This window comes from Bombina bombina, chromosome 6 (genome assembly GCF_027579735.1).
Source record: "Bombina bombina isolate aBomBom1 chromosome 6, aBomBom1.pri, whole genome shotgun sequence".
Lineage (NCBI taxonomy): Eukaryota > Metazoa > Chordata > Amphibia > Anura > Bombinatoridae > Bombina > Bombina bombina.
This window is the reverse complement of record NC_069504.1, coordinates 60,223,457-60,243,873: the sequence shown is the minus strand read 5'-3', so window position 1 is coordinate 60,243,873 and position 20,417 is coordinate 60,223,457. Positions and strand designations below refer to the sequence as shown.

The 20,417-nt window shown below is 36.9% G+C and overlaps 1 protein-coding gene across 1 annotated transcript in view; it reads left to right on the top strand.

Moving 5' to 3' along the window:
- Positions 1-20,417, top strand: part of SFMBT2 (Scm like with four mbt domains 2) — a 393,890-nt gene that overhangs the window by 259,526 nt on the left and 113,947 nt on the right. Inside the window, exon 12 of the mRNA XM_053716427.1 lies at positions 3,493-3,619. Coding sequence (XP_053572402.1) covers positions 3,493-3,619 — 127 coding nt within the window. The remainder of the gene's footprint in view (positions 1-3,492; positions 3,620-20,417) is intronic.

Genomic DNA, 20,417 nt, shown 5'->3' with positions numbered 1-20,417 from the left:
GAGAGTCTTTAGCAGCAGGGAACAGACAGAGTCATTGGCAGCCGGAACAGATAGAGTCTTTAGCAGCAGGAACAGACAGAGTCATTAGCAGCAGAAACATACATAGTCTTTAGCAGCAGGAACATACAGAGTCATTAGCAACAGGGAGCAGAAAAAGTAATTAGCAGCAGGGAACAGAGAGAGTCATTAGCAGCAGGGAACATACATAGTCTTTAGCAGCAGGGAACAGAGAGAGCCATTAGCAGCAGGGAACAGAGAAAGTCATTAGCCGCATGGAACAGAAAGAGTCATTAGCAGAAGGGAACAGAGAGAGTCATTAGCAGCAGGAAACAGAAAGAGTCGTTAGCAACAGGGAACAGAAAGAGTCATTAGCAGCAGAAAACAGAAAGAGTCATTAGCAGCAGCGAACAGCAAGAGTCGTTAGCAGCTGAGAACAGATATAGTCGTTACCAACAGGGAACAGAAAGAGTTGTTAGCAGCAGGGAACAGAAAGAGTCGTTAGCAGCAGGGAACAGAAACAGTCGTCAGCAGCAGGGAACAGAGAAAGCCATTAGTAGCAGGGAACAGAGAGGGTTATTAGCAGCAGGGAACAGAGAAAATCATTAGCAGCAAGGATCAGACAGAGTGTTTTTCAGCAGGAACAGACATAATCTTTAGCAGCAGGAACAGACAGAAACATTAGCAGCAGAAAATGTAATTAGCAGCAGTGAACAGACAGAGTCATGAGCAGCAGAATACAGAGAAATATCTATAAAATGCTGGGAACAGAGAGAGTCATTAGTAGCAGAAAACAGAGAGTCACGAGCCACAGATAACATAAAGGTACCTAGAAAATGCTGGGAACAGAAAGAGTCATTAGCAGCAGAAATATTAATTAACAGCTAAGAACAGAGACCGTAATGAGTGAGCAGCAGAAATAATAATTAGCAGCAGAGGACAGAGAGAGAGAGTCATGAGCAGCAGAGAACAGAAAGATAGAACATGCTGTGAAAATAATGTACAGAAACACTGTATAAGAGGGACACACAGGAACAGGTGAGAGTTGGACATAAGGACAGAGTGACAGAGCAAACTACACAGGAACAGATGACAGTTGAACAGAAGGACAGAGTGACAGAGCGGACTACACAGAAACAGATGAGAGTTGGACAGAAGGACAGAGTGACAGAGCAGACTACACAGAAACAGATGAGAGTTGAACAGAAGGACAGAGTGACAGAGCAGACTACACAGGAACAGGTGAGTGTTGGACAGAATGACAGAGTGACAGAGCAGACTACACAGGAACAGCTGAGAGTTGGACAGAAGGACAGAATGACAGAGCAGACTACACAGGAACAGCTGAGAGTTGGACAGAAGGACAGAGTGTCAGAGCAGACTACACAGGGACAGGTGAGAGTTGGATAGAAGGACACAGTGACAGAGCAGACTACACAGGAACAGCTGAGAGTTGGACAGAAGGACAGAGTGACAGAGCAGTCTACACAGGATCAGGGACAGGTAAGAGTTGGACAGAAGGACAGAGTGACAGAGCAGACTTCACAGGAACAGATGAGAGTTGGAAAGAAGGACAGATTGACAGAGAAGACTACACCGGAACAGCTGAGAGTTGGACAGAAGGACAGAGTGATAGAGCAGACTACACAGGAACAGGTGATAGTTGGACAGAGTGACAGAGCAGTCTACACAGGATCAGGTGAGTAATTGACAGAATGACAGAGTGACAGAGCAGACTACACAGGATCAGGTGAGAGTTGGACAGAAGGACAGAGTGATAGAGCAGACTACACAGGATCAGGTGAGAGTTGGACAGAAGGACAGAGTGATAGAGCAGACTACACAGGAACAGGTGAGAGTTGGACAGAAGGACAGAGTGACAGAGCAAACTACACAGGAACAGGTGAGAGTTGGACAGAAGGACAGAGTGATAGAGCAGACTACACAGGAACAGGTGAGATTTGGACAGAGTGACAGAGCAGTCTACACAGGATCAGGTGACAAATGGACAGAATGACAGAGTGATAGAGCAGACTACACAGGAACAGGTGAGAGTTGGACAAAAGGACAGAGTGACAGAGCAGTCTAAACAGGATCAGGTGAGAGTTGGACATAAGGACAGAGTGACAGAGCAGACTTCACAGGGACAGGTGAGAGTTGGAACGAAGGACAGAGTGACAGAGCAGTCTACACAGGATCAGGTGAGAGTTGGACAGAAGGACAGAGTGATAGAGCAGACTACACAGGAACAGGTGAGAGTTGGACAGAAGGACAGAGTGACAGAGCAGACTACACAGGATCAGGTGAGAGTTGGACAGAAGGACAGAGTGATAGAGCAGACTACACAGAAGCAGATGAGAGTTGAACAGAAGGACAGAGTGACAGAGCAGACTACACAGGAACAGCTGAGAGTTGAACAGAAGGACAGAGTGACAGTACAGACTACACAGGAACAGCTGAGACTTGGACAAAAGGACAGAGTGACAGAGCAGACTACACAGGAACAGTTGAGAGTTGGACAGAAGGACAGAGTGACAGAGCAGACTACACAGGAACAGCTGAGAGTTGGACAGAAGGACAGAGTGACAGAGCAGACTACAAAGGAACAGCTGAGAATTGGACAGAAGGACAGAGTGACAGAGCAGACTACACAGTAACAGCTGAGAATTGGACAGAGTGATAGAGCAGACTACACATGAACAGGTGAAAGTTGGACAGAAGGACAGAGTGACAGAGCAGACTACACAGGAACAGCTGAGAATTGGACAGAAGGACAGAGTGACAGAGCAGACTACACAGTAACAGCTGAGAATTGGACAGAATGATAGAGCAGACTACACATAAACAGGTGAAAGTTGGACAGAAGGACAGAGTGACAGAGCAGACTACACAGGAACAGCTGAGAATTGGACAGAAGGACAGAGTGACAGAGCAGACTACACAGTAACAGCTGAGAATTGGACAGAGTGATAGAGCAGACTACACATGAACAGGTGAAAGTTGGACAGAAGGACAGAGTGACAGAGCAGACTACACAGGAACAGCTGAGAATTGGACAGAAGGACAGAGTGACAGAGCAGACTACACAGTAACAGCTGAGAATTGGACAGAGTGATAGAGCAGACTACACGACATGAACAGGTGAGAGTTGGACAGAAGGACAAAGTGACAGAGCAGACACAGGCTGAAGACTGAGATTGCAGAAAGAGACAACACACGCAGGAGCATTAAAGAGTGCACAGGAAATTAGAGATCTGACATAAAGAGAGGCCACAATATGAACATGGTGCTGTGAGCCAATAGCTGACAAATACTGTAACTAATTACTGGTATCTATACAGTGTCTCTTTATGTATAATACTGTGAAGTTCATCTGTAGACCTAATCAGCAATGAGCAATTTCATTTGTTACAATGTTTTTATGCCCAGCATTACAGTGAGCAGTAAAACCACTTCATGTTCACTGGGTAATTACTTAGAATTATTCTTTTGCAGACTGCAAAGTCTCGAGGTTTTACAAAGAATATGAAGCTTGAAGCGGTCAACCCAAACAACCCTGCAGAAATATGCGTGGCCTCTATTACAAAAGTGAAAGGAAGATTATTATGGTTTCATCTTGAAGGTAAGTATCAACTACATATACAAATTGCCAGTATCTTGATAAAGGGAAATGTTAATTAACTTTTATGATTCAGAGCCTATAATTTTATAAACTTTATTTTTTACTATCAAATTGACTTATTTCTCTCTATATCCTTTGTTGAGTGCATATCTAGCAAATGCCATGCTCATCCTGCGCACACCTCTGAGCCTACCTAAGTATGCTTTCAAGAAAATCAAACAATTTGTTCACTCTAAGTTTATTTTTATTTGCTATTTCCCATTAAAGTTGTACTTCTTACACAAATCTCTTAGAATAATGTGGGGGTTAAGGGAAAGAGGAATATATGATTTTGTAAATCTTATTACAGGTAGCCGGGGTTAGGTTCAAGAAGGAATGGTTGTAAATCGAAACCATTGTAAATTGAAACCCAGTTTATAATGTAAGTCAATGGGAAGTGAAGGAGTTAGATTCCAGGCCCCTCTCAAAATTGTCACCTAATGCATTATTTTTAAAGCTTTGAAATGAAGACTTTAAATGCTTAACAGCATTATAAACCTAATTAAATAATCACACAACAGACTGTATCATCAAACTAAGTTTAATGAACAAAAATATTTTTTTACTTGCATTTTTCTGCAAACAGTTCTCTGCATTGTTAGCATGTTAGATAATATTGGGTCTGCACCTATTCTATGCATTTCAATCTGGAGTGAATAATAGGCAGTTAGGCACCCCTTACCTCAAGCAGCTGGACAGGAAGATAATAGGGAAGTGGCTGCTAGATCTTGTTGCTTGAAAGCTGCTCGATAGCTAAGGTCTGTTCTGTGTACACAGATTAATTTCAGTCTGCTAACTTGCATAACTTTGCTGCAACACAAGCGGACAGCTCCACCTACTGGCTATTTTAATTAGTGCACTGCTTTTCAATGCTTTTAAATAGCAGTCACATGACTGAAAAAAAGGTTGTTATTCTGAAACGGCGCAAATTTAACCGGCATAAACCGAGGGCCACCTATATATTTAGTCTACAGATTTTTTCCCAGTACGTTTACAACTTGCTCTATTAACCCTTTTATTGACCCAATTCTTTAGTGGCATTTCTGAAAGCTGAATTAACAGGCACAGAATAAAATCTAAAATGCAACAGAAATTAAAGCTATAATCCCAGCAGAGCATATTTAAAAGTTATCAACCCAAAATGCTCACATACCAATCCAGATGAAGATATGGTTGATGGTTGGAGCATATGTATGTATGCCTACTCATCTGGAGTGACAAATAAGTATGTTAGTTGCTCACTGTTCACTTATGAAGGGTAAAGGGACATGAAAATAAAAATTAAACTTTCATGGTTCAGATAAAGCATACAAATTTAAAAAACTTTTCAGTTTACTTCTATAATCAATTTTCTTTGTTATTTTGGTATCCTGTGTTAAAAGCATACCTAGGTAGGCTCAGGAACAACAATGCACTACTCGAGCTAGCTGGTGATAAGGGGCTATGCATATATGCCTCTTGTCATTGGCTCGCTAGATGTTCACCTAGGTCCTAGGGATTATCTTGTCCAAGTCATTCTAGCCAATTGTCAAAAAAATGAAATTGGTTTTGTCTGAATTAAACTTCCAATCTGACTTGCTTGCACTGTTTGTTTATGCTGTAAATCATTTGCAAACTATGTTATACTCTACATATCCTTTGAAACAGACTTGTAAACAGATATAGTAGCCAGCACACAGCTGAAACCCGAATACCTTTATTACAAGAATAATAATAATATTACATTTCAAAATAATAATAAGTGACATCAAAATTATTTTACATATTTCATTTCAAATATCTTTTATTTATAGTTTAACATACCAGCGCTATGGACTTCCATATAACTGTGTGTTTTCTGTATTTAAAGGGGTTAAAAGGGGTGAAACATAGTTAAAGGGACATAATACTCATATGCTAAATCACTTGAAACTGATGCAGTATAACTGTAAAAAGCTGACAGGAAAATTTCACCTGAGCATCTCTATGTAAAAAAGAAGATATTTTACCTCACAATTTCCTCAGCTCAGCAGAGTAAGTTCTGTGTAAAAAGTTATAAAAAAATGAAGAAATGAACAGCAGCCAATCAGCATCAGCAGTGCTGAGGTCATGAACTCTTTTACTGTGATCTCATGAGATTTCATAGTAAAGTTCCTTAAGCTGAATAGGGAAATAATATGAGAGTGCACAAAAGCTCGCTCCTTCCGCTGTCCCGGGACAGACATACTTATTTGTTGCTTAAAGTCCTTTACAATGGGGTTTGAATTCTTAGGACATTTTGAGGTAAAATATCTTTCTTTTTTACATTGAGATGTTTAGGTGATATTTTCTAGTCAGCTTTTTACAGCTATACTGCATCAATTTCAAGTGTTTAAACATTTGGGTATTATGGCCCTTTAAAGTCAGCTCCAGACTATCAGTTCATTACCAGGGTGTAAAGGAGCACTTCCTGTGAGCCAATGACAGAGTCATATGTGTGTAACTATCAATCAGCAGCTAGCTCCCAGTAGGGCACTGCTGCTCTGGAGCAAAATGTAAAGGGACAGTCTACACCAACATTTTTATTGTTTAAAAAGATAGCTATTCCCCAGCTTTGCACAACCAACATTGTTACATAATTATTCTTTATAACCTTTAATGTCTGCTTGTTTCTAAGCCACTACAGACAGCCTCTTATCACATGCTTTATTAGCTTTGCACAACAGGAGACTGCTAATTCATGTGTGACATATAACATTGCACTCATTCCTGTGGAGTTGTGCAGGACACAGCACTAATTGGCTAAACTGCAAGTCAATAGATAATAAACAAAAAGTAATGTGATAAGGGGGCCGTCAGAAGAGGCTTAGATACAAGGTAATCACAGAGGTTAAAAGTGTATTAATATAGCCATGGTAGTTAGGCAAAACTGGGGAATGGGTAATAAAGGGATTATCTATCTTTTTAAACAATAAACATTTTGGAGTAGACTGTCCCTTTAACAATGTGTTTAATCCATTTTCAGGATTGCAAATGTGCAATAATATAACAACACTTTACAGTATTTTCTGTCCTTTTAGAACAGTGATGGCAACTTGCTTATACATGGGGCTGTAGCCCAGTATGCTAGAAGCCTTTAGTGCTGTATATAAATGTAATGCTATTAGACACACAAATAACAATATATGGCTTTACAATGGCCAGGTTTTAAGTGAGGTGCACGTTAGCCTCTATTGGCTCGTTTTAGTTGTGGTCATCTTGTTTTCACACCCACCAGAGCTCCCAAAATAACTTAGTTCTGTTTTTTGCTGAAATCACAAAAACTATGGCAAGTTCTGCTTTATCCAAGGCAGGGGCAGATCTTCCACTGGGGCAGCAGGTACAGTGGCACCAGGGCCCAAGTGCTGGGGGCCCATAGCGCCCAGTCTATACATAGGTGTGTGCAGTCCTAATGCAGGGAAACCTTTTATTAGTGCAGGTTGCAGGTCTATCTTATTTATCTATCGATCTACTCAAAATCACTATACAGAGCACATTGTATATTATTACTATTGCTTACTACTGAGTTACCTTTGGGGAGCCCAAACTAAATTTTGCACCAGGACCCTCTGTTGAGTGGGCCTGCTACTGATCCAAGGGCCACAATGCAGCGGGCTGTATGTAGCTAATGTGCTTAACTTAAGTAATATAAGCACAATCTTTTGTACAATGTTTTTACTTGTTTAGAAGTAAATATTATAGACGTTATGTGGAAGTAATATATATATAACAAAATAACAGGAGTATTGCATTGAGCAATGATACTTTTTTATCGGACTAACTATACATTTATAAGTTGACAAGCTTTCGGAAGTGTTCCTTTTTTTTCTGAAGCAATACTGACCAATTCAATGGAATTTACAATTTATGGGGCATATTTATCAAAGTGCGAGCGGACATGATACGATGTAGCGTAATAATATATAATAATAATAATAATATATATAGAGAGTGTGGAATATACAATGTAATAAACTATATGAAAGTACATTACAAAAAAAAAATTGATTATGTGTTAAGAACCCAGAGTCCACATTTAGTCCAGAATTTAGTGAGTTGAAGTGCATTATCATTTTCATTTCAAATGTTTTTGTTTCCATGGTATTTTTTAAGTTGCCTCTGAGAATCTTGATTTTGAGGTTTTGGATGGAGTGGTCAGGTTCATATTCATGTATATCTGCAAATGTGGTGTACATGATACATTGCACTGCATGTGAAATGGGATGCTATATTGGAGAAACAAGCCAAAAACTGTACCTTTGGATGAACTTACACAGACACTCAATCAAAAACCACTGTGAAACAAAATACTGTACCCCTGTTAAGCACCATTTCACCCAACCTGACCACTCCATCCAAAACCTCAAAATCAAGATTTTTTTTTTTTTTTTTGCAATATTATTTATACAGAGAAGAAAAAAAGTAACAACAAAAAAAAGAGAAAAAACAACAAAAAAAAAAAAAGAGACAAAATCATAACCATTCTTCTCTAAGTCTGCTTTCCATTATATACTCAGTGTTTTCAAACCTTGCAATAAGTTCTTTTTGGATATCTCTATCCTGAATCTTAATCCAATATTTCCACTTTTCGAAGAACCTGCTAACATTTATTTCAACATTAAACCAGATGTCATTTTGTTCAATTAGAAATTGCTTGTGTACAATATTTTTCAATGCTTTAAGTGTTGGTGCTCGCTCATTCTTCCACCCTTTTAATATCATGTTCCTACTTAGTATGATTATCATTGAGAGAAATATTCTATACTGTAAAGCCTCAGATTTCTCAAAACTTAAGAATATGACATGTTCTGCTTGTAATGTTAACTGGTTGTTGCATATTTGATTAACCCAATATGAAACCATTCTCCAAAATTTTTGTAGTTTTGGGCATTCCCACAGACAATGAATTAAATTAGCATTTTCCCTTCTACATTTCTCACACCAATATCTATTTTGACCTTTCCCCCATTTAAACATTACTTCTGGCGTGATATAAGTCATCCATAATAATTTAATGTGCTGTTCCCTCATGGACATTGCCAGTGTGGTTCTTTCAACTGCTCTTATACTTTTTAAAATAATCTCTGATGTTAGATTTGGAAAATAAGTAATTTGCCATTTTAATATGAGATTATCCATTTGGTCCATATACTCTGTTTGTTTTAAAATGCTATATAAAAGTGAAATAGTATATTTCTTATTCCTATATGCATTAACAACTGGTGTTAAGGTTGGATAATCCCAATCAGTCCCATATAGCCTTATAAACTTCAGGCAATAATCTCTTAGTTGAATATATGCATAAAGATGCTCCTTCCTACACTGAAATTGTCTTTGGGCCACCTCAAAATTTATAACCTTTGGGCTATCCTGTTCCCTATTAATCATTTGTACCACATTAACTAATCCCTGTTCCTCCCACTTTGAACCAACATCTGTTATAAAACCCAATTGGAAGTCTTGATTCCCCTTAATTGTAAGGTATTTAGAAACTGCATATTTCAAGTTTAACTTGTTACAGATTTTATGCCATGCTATTATTGTGTCTCTTAGTATACTTATTCTTTTAAAATAGAGGGGTAGACTCTTAACTTCCAAATGTTAAATATTTTTTAGATAGAGAGGTTTTCCTAGCTGTTTTTCAACCTCCAATATAGAAAAATGGCCTATATCTAACAACCAGTCTATCGGTATTTTCCCTACTGCGACTAAATTATATAGCTCTATGTCTGGGAGTGCCATTCCCAGTGACTTTTTTGGTAAGGATAATTTCCTATAATTTAGTTTTACTTTCTTTTTACCCCATAGAAAGATTTTAATGGAGGACTTTATTTTCTTCTTTTCCACATTCTTCAGTAAAAGAGGTATATTTTGGAATATATAAAGTAGCCGAGGTAATGCTATCATTTTTAATAGATTAATTTTACCGTATAAAGATAAGGGGAGAGTCTCCCATTTCTTAAGAGTGTCTGCAAACTTCCTAACCGCCTCTCTCATATTTAACTTATAGAATTCTTCTGGGTCCTCAGAGAATTTTAATCCTAGATAGATAAGTGAGTGCTTTATTTCTCTAAAAGTTTGATTATCTGAATCTTTATTTTTTTGCATCCATAATACCTCTGATTTATTTTTATTAATTTTGTAGCCCGAAAATGATCCGAACTGTTCTACTAAAAAATCAAGATTTTTAGTGGCAACTTTAAAAATACCATGGAAAGAAAAACATTTGAAATGAAAATGATAATGCACTTCAACTCACTAAATGTACTTTCATATAGTTTATTACATTGTATATTCCACACTCTCTATACATAGGTGCACAGGTAAGCCTATGTCTATACTTTTGCCATTATTATTATATATATTATTTTTTCTTCTTATTTGATTCCATGTTGATATATAACTTCATGTCAGTATATGCTTTATGTGCAACTATATATTTCCCCTGCCTGTTCTCCTGCACTGGACACTGTCTGCCTCTGTCACCTAAGCCCCCCACATGATTTTAAGACACCCCCTCCTCTCCCTGCACTCAGACCTCTGTAAAACTTTCTGTACTTTTTAGCCATTCTGTGTTTCAATATATAGGGGCCTAATTATCAAGCTCTGAATGGAGCTTGATGCCCCTGTTTCCGCGCGAGCCTTCAGGCTTGTCGGAAACAGCAGTTATGAAGCAGCGGTCTAAAGACCGCTGCTCCATAACTTGTCCACCTGCTCTGAGACTGGGGTCATCAATCCACCCGATCGTATACGATCGGCTTATTGACACCACCTGATAGCGGGCGATTGGCCACGTATCTGCAGGGGGCGACATTGCACAAGCAGTTCACTAGAACTGCTTGTGCAATGATAAATGCCGACAGCGTATGCTGTCTGCATTTATCGATGTGCGGCGGACATGATATGCTACATCGTATCATGTCCACTCGCACTTTCATAAATTGGCCCCATGATCTGTAAATGCCAATGAATTCAATGCAATACTCTTGTTATTTTGTTATCTAAATCTCTGGACTAACACAGCTACTACAATCAATGTGTATATATATATATATATATATATATATATATATATATATATATATATATATATATACATATACATATACATATACATATATATATATATATATATATATATATATATATATATATATATACAGGGAGTGCAGAATTATTAGGCAAATGAGTATTTTGACCACATCATCCTCTTTATGCATGTTGTCTTACTCCAAGCTGTATAGGCTCGAAAGCCTACTACCAATTAAGCATATTAGGTGATGTGCATCTCTGTAATGAGAAGGGGTGTGGTCTAATGACATCAACACCCTATATCAGGTGTGCATAATTATTAGGCAACTTCCTTTCCTTTGGCAAAATGGGTCAAAAGAAGGACTTGACAGGCTCAGAAAAGTCAAAAATAGTGAGATATCTTGCAGAGGGATGCAGCACTCTTAAAATTGCAAAGCTTCTGAAGCGTGATCATCGAACAATCAAGCGTTTCATTCAAAATAGTCAACAGGGTCGCAAGAAGCGTGTGGAAAAACCAATGCGCAAAATAACTGCCCATGAACTGAGAAAAGTCAAGCGTGCAGCTGCCAAGATGCCACTTGCCACCAGTTTGGCCATATTTCAGAGCTGCAACATCACTGGAGTGCCCAAAAGCACAAGGTGTGCAATACTCAGAGACATGGCCAAGGTAAGAAAGGCTGAAAGACGACCACCACTGAACAAGACACACAAGCTGAAACGTCAAGACTGGGCCAAGAAATATCTCAAGACTGATTTTTCTAAGGTTTTATGGACTGATGAAATGAGAGTGAGTCTTGATGGGCCAGATGGATGGGCCCGTGGCTGGATTGGTAAAGGGCAGAGAGCTCCAGTCCGACTCAGACGCCAGCAAGGTGGAGTACTGGTTTGGGCTGGTATCATCAAAGATGAGCTTGTGGGGCCTTTTCGGGTTGAGGATGGAGTCAAGCTCAACTCCCAGTCCTACTGCCAGTTTCTGGAAGAGACCTTCTTCAAGCAGTGGTACAGGAAGAAGTCTGCATCCTTCAAGAAAAACATGATTTTCATGCAGGACAATGCTCCATCACACGCGTCCAAGTACTCCACAGCGTGGCTGGCAAGAAAGGGTATAAAAGAAGAAAATCTAATGACATGGCCTCCTTGTTCACCTGATCTGAACCCCATTGAGAACCTGTGGTCCATCATCAAATGTGAGATTTACAAGGAGGGAAAACAGTACACCTCTCTGAACAGTGTCTGGGAGGCTGTGGTTGCTGCTGCACGCAATGTTGATGGTGAACAGATCAAAACACTGACAGAAACCATGGATGGCAGGCTTTTGAGTGTCCTTGCAAAGAAAGGTGGCTATATTGGTCACTGATTTGTTTTTGTTTTGTTTTTGAATGTCAGAAATGTATATTTGTGAATGTTGAGATGTTATATTGGTTTCACTGGTAAAAATAAATAATTGAAATGGGTATATATTTGTTTTTTGTTAAGTTGCCTAATAATTATGCACAGTAATAGTCACCTGCACACACAGATATCCCCCTAAAATAGCTATAACTAAAAACAAACTAAAAACTACTTCCAAAACTATTCAGCTTTGATATTAATGAGTTTTTTGGGTTCATTGAGAACATGGTTGTTGTTCAATAATAAAATTAATCCTCAAAAATACAACTTGCCTAATAATTCTGCACTCCCTGTATATATATATATATATATATATATATATATATATATATATATATATATATACACACATATATATACACACACAGTATATGTCCTATATCAGTAGTTCTCAACCTAAGTGACCTCAAGGCCCGGTAAGTTTTAGCCGGACTGGTCCAGGGCCCGGTAAGCATCGGGAGTGGGTTGCAGTAGGTTTGGAAGAAATATATATATATATATATATATATATATATATATATATATATATATATATATATATATATATACAGTGTATTTCTCTCCTCCCCTCTCTCTCTCTCTCTCTCCCCCTCTCTCTTTCTCTCTCCTCCCCTCTCTTTCTCTCTCTCCTCTCTCTCTCTCTCTCTCTCTCCTCCCCTCTCTCTCTTTTTCTCTCTCTCCTCCCCTCTCTCTTTCTCTCTCTCCTCCCCCTCTCTTTCTCTCTCTCTGTCTCTATCTATCTCCTCCCTCTCTCTCTCCTCCCTCTCTTTCTCTCTCTCTCTCTCCCCCCTCTCTCTCTCCTCCCTCTCTTTCTTTCTTTCTGTCTCTCCTCCCTCACCCACTGACACCAATGAATTATAAAATTAACCCACTATAAACCATTTATATATATTATATATGGATCCCACACCACTGAATTATCATATAATTATAATATATATATATATATATATATATATATATATATATATATATATATATATATATATATATATATATATATATATATGTAAAACAGTGGGTTAATTATATGATAATTCATTGGTGTCAGTGGGATCTATATATATATATATATATATATATATGGTTTACAGTGGGTTAATATTTTATAATTCATTGGTGTCAGTGGGATCTATATATATATATATATATATATATATATATATATATATATATATATATATATATATATATATAGTTTACAGTGGGTTAATTATATGATAATTCATTGGTGTCAGTGGGATCCATATATATATAGCTATACACACACACAGTTTACAAATACACATTGGTGTCCAGTGGCCGCCCTAAATATATACATTGGTGTCAGTGGCCGTAATTATGTAACTGGTGTCAGTGGGCTTACTTACCTGTGAGCTGATGCTTCACGCTCTGCACGCCGCCAGCCGCTTCTACACGGTCACAGTGCACCTGCCCGCCGCTACATGCTCAGTGCGCAAATTGACATGCGCAGTGGCACTCTGACAGGCCCGTCCAAAATTTAGGAGATGTGTAAAGGCGGGCCTGTCAGAGCGAGTGTTTGGAGGCAATGTCGGGTCGCGGCCCACCAGCAGGGCCGTCACGGCCCGGTAATGGGCCGCGGCCCGGCTGTTAAGAAACACTGTCCTATATTATACCTTAAACTTAAATTAAAGATGTAACTAGTGCTAGTACTACAAGCAGCAGCAGGAAACACATTTGTATTTATCTGTTGGGGGGCAGGGAAAAAAAAGTGAAGCTAACATATTTATTGGCTGACACAGGAATCAATCAGCTGAGAAGGACATTGCTGGATTATTGAATAGTGTAAATGTGAAGACTTTCTCACCTGTAGAGTAATGTTTGTAACCTCATGTATGTGTATAATGCCTCTAGCCAGTCCAACTATTTGTCACTGGCCCTCCATGCATAAAAAAGTTAAAGACCTAGGGCAGCTTAATGGGCATTAAACACCTCTTGTTTTAGTGTAAAAAATTGCGCTTTGTCCACATTCCCTAAAGAGGTGAAAAAGCAAATTCTGTAACCTGCAACTTGTATAAGCCAGCTATTGTATAAGCCAGTTATTTGGTTTGCAGCATTTGTAGTTTATAGAATTTGGCATCTCTAGGAAGCGTCAGACAAAGCACAATTAAAAAAACAAAACAACAACAGGTGTTTAATGTTCTTTTAGGTTACAACATGGTGGTGCTCATTTCCTGAAATAGACTAAAACATCATTTTTATTCACTCAACTTTTAAATAACTTTAATTAAATTTATATTTTTATCAGGCTATTGCTTGCTTGCTTGCTTGCTCACAAGAGCGCTGTTACATAGGCTCCAATGGGAGACTCGTTCTCATGCCTTGAGATACGGCAGGAGAACCTAGCACAGCGAAGGGGATAAGTCATGCAGCGATGGGCAGCAAGTGTAAATATATATGTGTATGAATATATACATATAGATTTATGTGTTAATATGTGTATATACATATATATTTATGTGTTAATATGTGTATATACAAATATATTTATGTGTTACTATGTGTATATACATATATATTTATGTGTTAGTATGCGTATATACATATATATTTATGTGTTAGTATGTGTTTATACATATATATTTATGTGTTAATATGTGTATATACATATATATTTATGTGTTAGTATGTGTTTATACATATATATTTATGTGTTAATATGTGTATATACAAATATTAATGCATATATATATATATATATATATATATAAGCATATATATTTATGTGTTAATATGTGTATATACAAATATTAATGCATAAATATATATATATATATATATATATATATATATATATGTGTATAAGCATATATATTTATGTGTTAATATGTGTATATACAAATATTAATGCATAAATATATATATGTGTATAAGCATATATATATAGATCGCAATGTAAAGGCACTTTTCAGTGCTGCTTTTGTCTAACACCTGACAGTTATTTAAAAAATAAATAAAAAATTGCTCCTTTTTTTTAATTAAAAAGTACACTACACTGTATTTTGGGGGCAATTGGGGCACATTTTGAAAATTAACCAGAGATCTGATATCTAGTTAATTTTCTGAGCGCTATTTGCTACCGCAAGCTCGTTGTAGCAATAACCAGCCACTTGTAATGGTTGGTTATTTATTGCACGCCCGTTTATGGGCACAAGATAAATTAGTGCTCCACTTGTAATCTAGTCCTATGTGTTTAACCAATCAGCAGCACCAGTTGCATATCTGAGTTGTGCGACTAGCACTGCTGATTGGATAAGTGGAGTTTTCCAAGCGGAATTTCTACTAAGTGCAGAGGTTAAACACACAGTAGTGTAAGGTTGATAGTCTTAAAATGACATCCTTTAATGGATTAGAGCATGTAATCTATATTTTTTATTACAATTACCTTGCATCATTATATGAAATAAATGTTTTAGTGTCCCTCGACTTGATGTTGGTGTGGTACTATGCATTTATAAAATTTGCTTTAATGTTCCATTAAGACGGGGGGAAAATGTGAAGAAAATCTGGCAGTGATATCAGCTGTTTCTAGTAAAAATAATGAGACAGGAGGTTTATTGGATCCTATCCACCGGTAACAGCCAAAAATGGTTGCAGATTGTTGCACATGCATAAGAAAACAAAAGCTTGTGACATCATTGGCTGATCCCTCAGCAGGTTTACCAAGACTGAAGGATGGACTGTGAGTGTTTCATTATAAAAATGCTCTGCCCCTGATATAAACATGTTTGTTATTGTACACATATGTAAGAAATTAGCAGCTGGAGTCACTGGTTAGTGTTACTATAAGCTGAAAATGTAGAATTGTTAATAAGATTAACGGAGCTGCTTCTCAGATGTTCAGGAATTTACACATTGGCAGCTTTCCCTATATTAATGCAGGGCATCTGTTGAAAAAAAAAAAGATTATCTAGCTAACTGCAGTATTTGCTTTATGTATAATTATTTGTACAGGGAGGGTGATGTTAACAAGAAATACAATAGAGAATGTCAGTGCAATAACTGCTGCAATCAAATTTGGTTAGTGGGGAATAAATTTGTCCTGAAGAGCTTACACTTACAAGTGACTATTTGATAGACTGAATAGAGGTTTGAAAAGGGGATATTGCTGGGCTACAAAGTATAAAACTGTGTCTTTTATTCTACTGTAATGGCCCTTTAAAGGGACCGTTTACCCTAATTTTTTCTCTGCTTTAATTTGTTTCCAGTGATCCATTTTACCCTCTAAAAGTTTCTATACTTAAAGGGACACTCAAGTCAAAATTAAACTGTCATTATTCAGATAGAGCATGCAATTTTAAACAACTTTCCAATTTACTTCCATTAACAAAATGTGTGCAGTCTTTTTATTTTTAAACTTTTTGAGGCATGTGCAAGAATTCACAGAATAAGTGTGTATGCATTTGTGATTGTCTGTTAGCTGTCACATGGTACGTGTATGCATTTGTGATTGGCTGATGGCTGTCACATGGCACAGGGGGAGTGGAAAAAGACATAACTTTTAAAATTGTCAGAAAAAAAAATCTACTACTCACTTGAAGTGAAGACTAAGTTCTATTGCATTGTCTTATTATCTTGCATTTGTTGATTATGCAAATGTACTGTGTTGACTGGTCCTTTAAAGGGACAGTTTACTCAAAAATGTTCTCCCCTTTAATTTGTTCCCAATGATCCACTTTACCTGCTGGAGTGTATTAAATTGTTTACAAGTAGCTCCTTTACCCTTATATTGGCATTTGAAATTGTTAATTTAGCATGTGGTATCCCCACCTATTCTGAAAGTTTGTGGCCGCGCGTACCAGCTATAGATAAGCTTTGTAAACACAGCCAGCAGAAGAAATTACACTCCCAGTGTGATAAAGCAGAGATAAGGTAATAAAATGTTGATTTTCCATTGTTCTCTCAAAGTATTGGTGATTGTTTTAAGGACAGATATAAGATAAAGAAGCAGGTATATGTGCACAATGTGATACAGTAATGAGATCTGATTATACCTACAAGCTCAACCTATTTTATTAGGCTGTGGCTACAAAACACAAAATCAGAGCTTTAATATACAGAAATAAACCTTAAAAAGCTAATTTTCATACATTTTTTACTCTGCAGTTGGTAAAAAAAGCAATTGTAAACACATTAAGGGAAAAACTATTTTACAGTATACTGTCCCTTTAAGTATAGGTTAAAGAAAACCTGTGTAAACATAGGCAGCAGAAGAAATTACACTCTCAGTAGGAGGTAGATGAGATAAGCAATAAAATGTTAATTTTTAGTTGTTTCAGTATTAGTTGGGCTTTGTTTTACAGAGATAATATAAAGAAGCATATATGTTTGCAGAAAATTATAAACTAAGGAAATCTGATCTCCCTGCAAGCTCAACCCATTTTGATGGGTTGTTGTTTTAAAGAACAGAATCAGTTATTTCAAATACAAAAATAAACTTAAAGGATCAATTGCTTATACATGTTATACTCTGCACTGTAGCAGGTTTAACAATGTAAATACATTAAGGTAAAGACAATTTTACAAAAAAAAAAAAGGTATTTATTAAGAGATAAAGAAATCATTACCTCAAAGAAACTAAGTAAATGTTAAAGGGACAGTCTACTCCTCCTGATTTCTTATTGTTTAAAACGATAGATAATCCCTTTATTACTCATTCACCAGTTTTGCATAACCAACACTGTTATTTTAATATACTTTTTACCTATATGATTACCTTGTATTTAAGCCTCTGCAGACTGCCCCCTTATTTTAGTTCTTTTGACAGACTTGCAAATTAGCCAATCAGTGCTGTCTCAAAAATAATTCCACAGGAGTCAGCACAATATTATCTTCATGGCATACATGAACTAACGCCATCTAGCTGCCAAAAACTGTCAAAATGCACTGAGAAGAGAGGTGACCTTCAAGAATTTAAAAATTAGCAAATTAACCTACCTAGGTTTAGCTTTCAACAAAGAATGCCATGAGAACAAAGCAAATTTGATGATAATAGTAAATTAAAAAGTTGTTTAAAATGGCATGCCCTATCTGAATCATGAAAGTTTAATTTTGACCTGACTGTCCCTTTAAATTGTCATGCTTTAAATAAAATGTGCAATTTTAGGAGCGTTTTCAATTTATTTATGTTATAAAATTTACTTAATCATCTTATGAAAAACATAACTGCGTAGGCTCAGTAGAAGCAATGCACTGAGAGCTAGCTGCTCATGTTTACTACAAACATATTTCTCTTGTCATTGGCTCAAAATATGTATTCAGTTTGGTACCAGTAGTACATTGCTGCACTGGAGTTGCCTTTAACTGTATTTAAAGGAACATGACACCTAAATGTTGAAGCACTTGAAAGTAAAAAGCATTCAAGAAAATATCACCTGAACATCTCTATGTAAAAAAGGAAGATATTTTACCTCAACATTTTCTTCAATACCCACATCCCATTGCAAAGGGAATTTAAGCAGCCAATCAGGATGCTAGTCCTGGGACTTGCAAGGGTGCATGCATCTGGCATGTACTTGCACAGTCATGTTATTTCCCTACTCAGTTTAAGCAAGTTTAAAATTAAATCTCACAAGATTTCAGTGAAATCTTATGAGATCTCAGTAAAGCAAAGTGTGAGCAAAGCACTGATTAAGCTACTTGGCTGTTTTTTCCAACATGCAGATGCCATTAGCTAAAGAATAACTTTTCAGAGCACTAACAATGTTGTAAGCTGAAGAAATTTAGAAGTAAAATATCTTCCTTTTTACATAGAGATTCTCAGGTGATATTACACTCTTAGCAGGAGGTAGACGAGATAAGCAATAAAATGTTAATTTGAAGTTGTTTCAGTATTAGTTGGGCTCAGCTTTTTACAGTTATACTGCATAAGTTTCAAGTGATTTTGTATATGGGTATTAAATCCCTTTAAACATTTTCAGGGGTTAAACACATTATATTATTACGTTATAGAGTGTAATAAAATAACAAAATAAAGCATTTAATTTGTGCTTTTTATGTCCCTGTAAACCACAGATAAACCACTGCTCCTGTCATTATGAAATTTGCAGTAGTTACAAAATGTGATTTTCTAGCAGGTGCTTTTCATGTTTCGGGAAAAATGAGCTGTGTCTGCTTAGATATTGACATATATTTGCTATAGATTGTGCGTGTAATGTCCAATAATTTTCAATAGGAGATTCATAAAAGTTTTATATCAATGTTGTAGATTTATTAAATTATTGATAGGACTGTTATGTTATTGTAGCTAATCTTAAAGGGACATGATACCCAAATGTTGAAGCATTTGAAAGTGCTGCAGCATAGCTGCAAGAAGCTGATTAGAGAAAATGTCCTCAGTAACCACATAGCAATGTAAATAATCTATAAGCAGCCAATCAGGATGCTAGTCCCAGGACTTGCAAAGGGGTGTGCATCTGGCATGTGCAGGCACAATCATGAAATTTTCCTCCTCAGTTTAAGATAATTTACTATGAAATCTCACAATATTTTAGTGAAATCTCATGAGATCACAGTAAAGCAAAGTGTGGCATCAGCAGTGATGATGCTGATTGGCTGTTGTTTTTTTCCCATCATGTAGCTGACAGTAGCACTTACAATTGTGAATTTAAGAAATGTTAAGATTATTTACTAATGTGTAGCAGTAGTTATAACATATTGGTAGAGAGGTATGCATTTTATTTAGATATTGTAGATTGAATATAACCAGGTAAAAAAAAATAATCTAGGGAAAATCAAAGGGATACAATTTAAGATAATTCCAGAGCTACATTCCCAATACATTTAATGGAAATCCCACACCCCCTTGACGTCACTAGTGATGATACCATCAATTATGCCATGTATGATGTAATCAGTTCTATTTTTTATGATGACATTCAAGTATTGCAGCTCCTAAGTGACACTTTACCTATGTTTTTTACCCCTTAGCAGAGTTTGAGCATGTATGTTTTGCATCACTGACTGTAGATAACTCTGTTAAACCCTGACAAGAGATATAAGCACATAGGTAAAGTCTCACAACTTGCAGCTTGTGAACAAATCAAGAGCAGCAGTTGTGCAATATCATCAGTCACTGGCCAGGGTTAAAGGCATAGATATCTAGGGTCAATAATGCAAACATGGCATGCTTTAATGAATTAGAGAATATCGTTTTTACATCAGAAGGTCTCTTTAATACAATGATTTCAAGATGTTCCTTGTTTTCATACACCCTTAAAAGGACATGAAACATTTTTTTTCCATGATTTTGATAGAGCATGCGATTTTAAACAACTTTCCAATTTACTTCTATTAGCTAATTTGTTTTGTTCTTTTG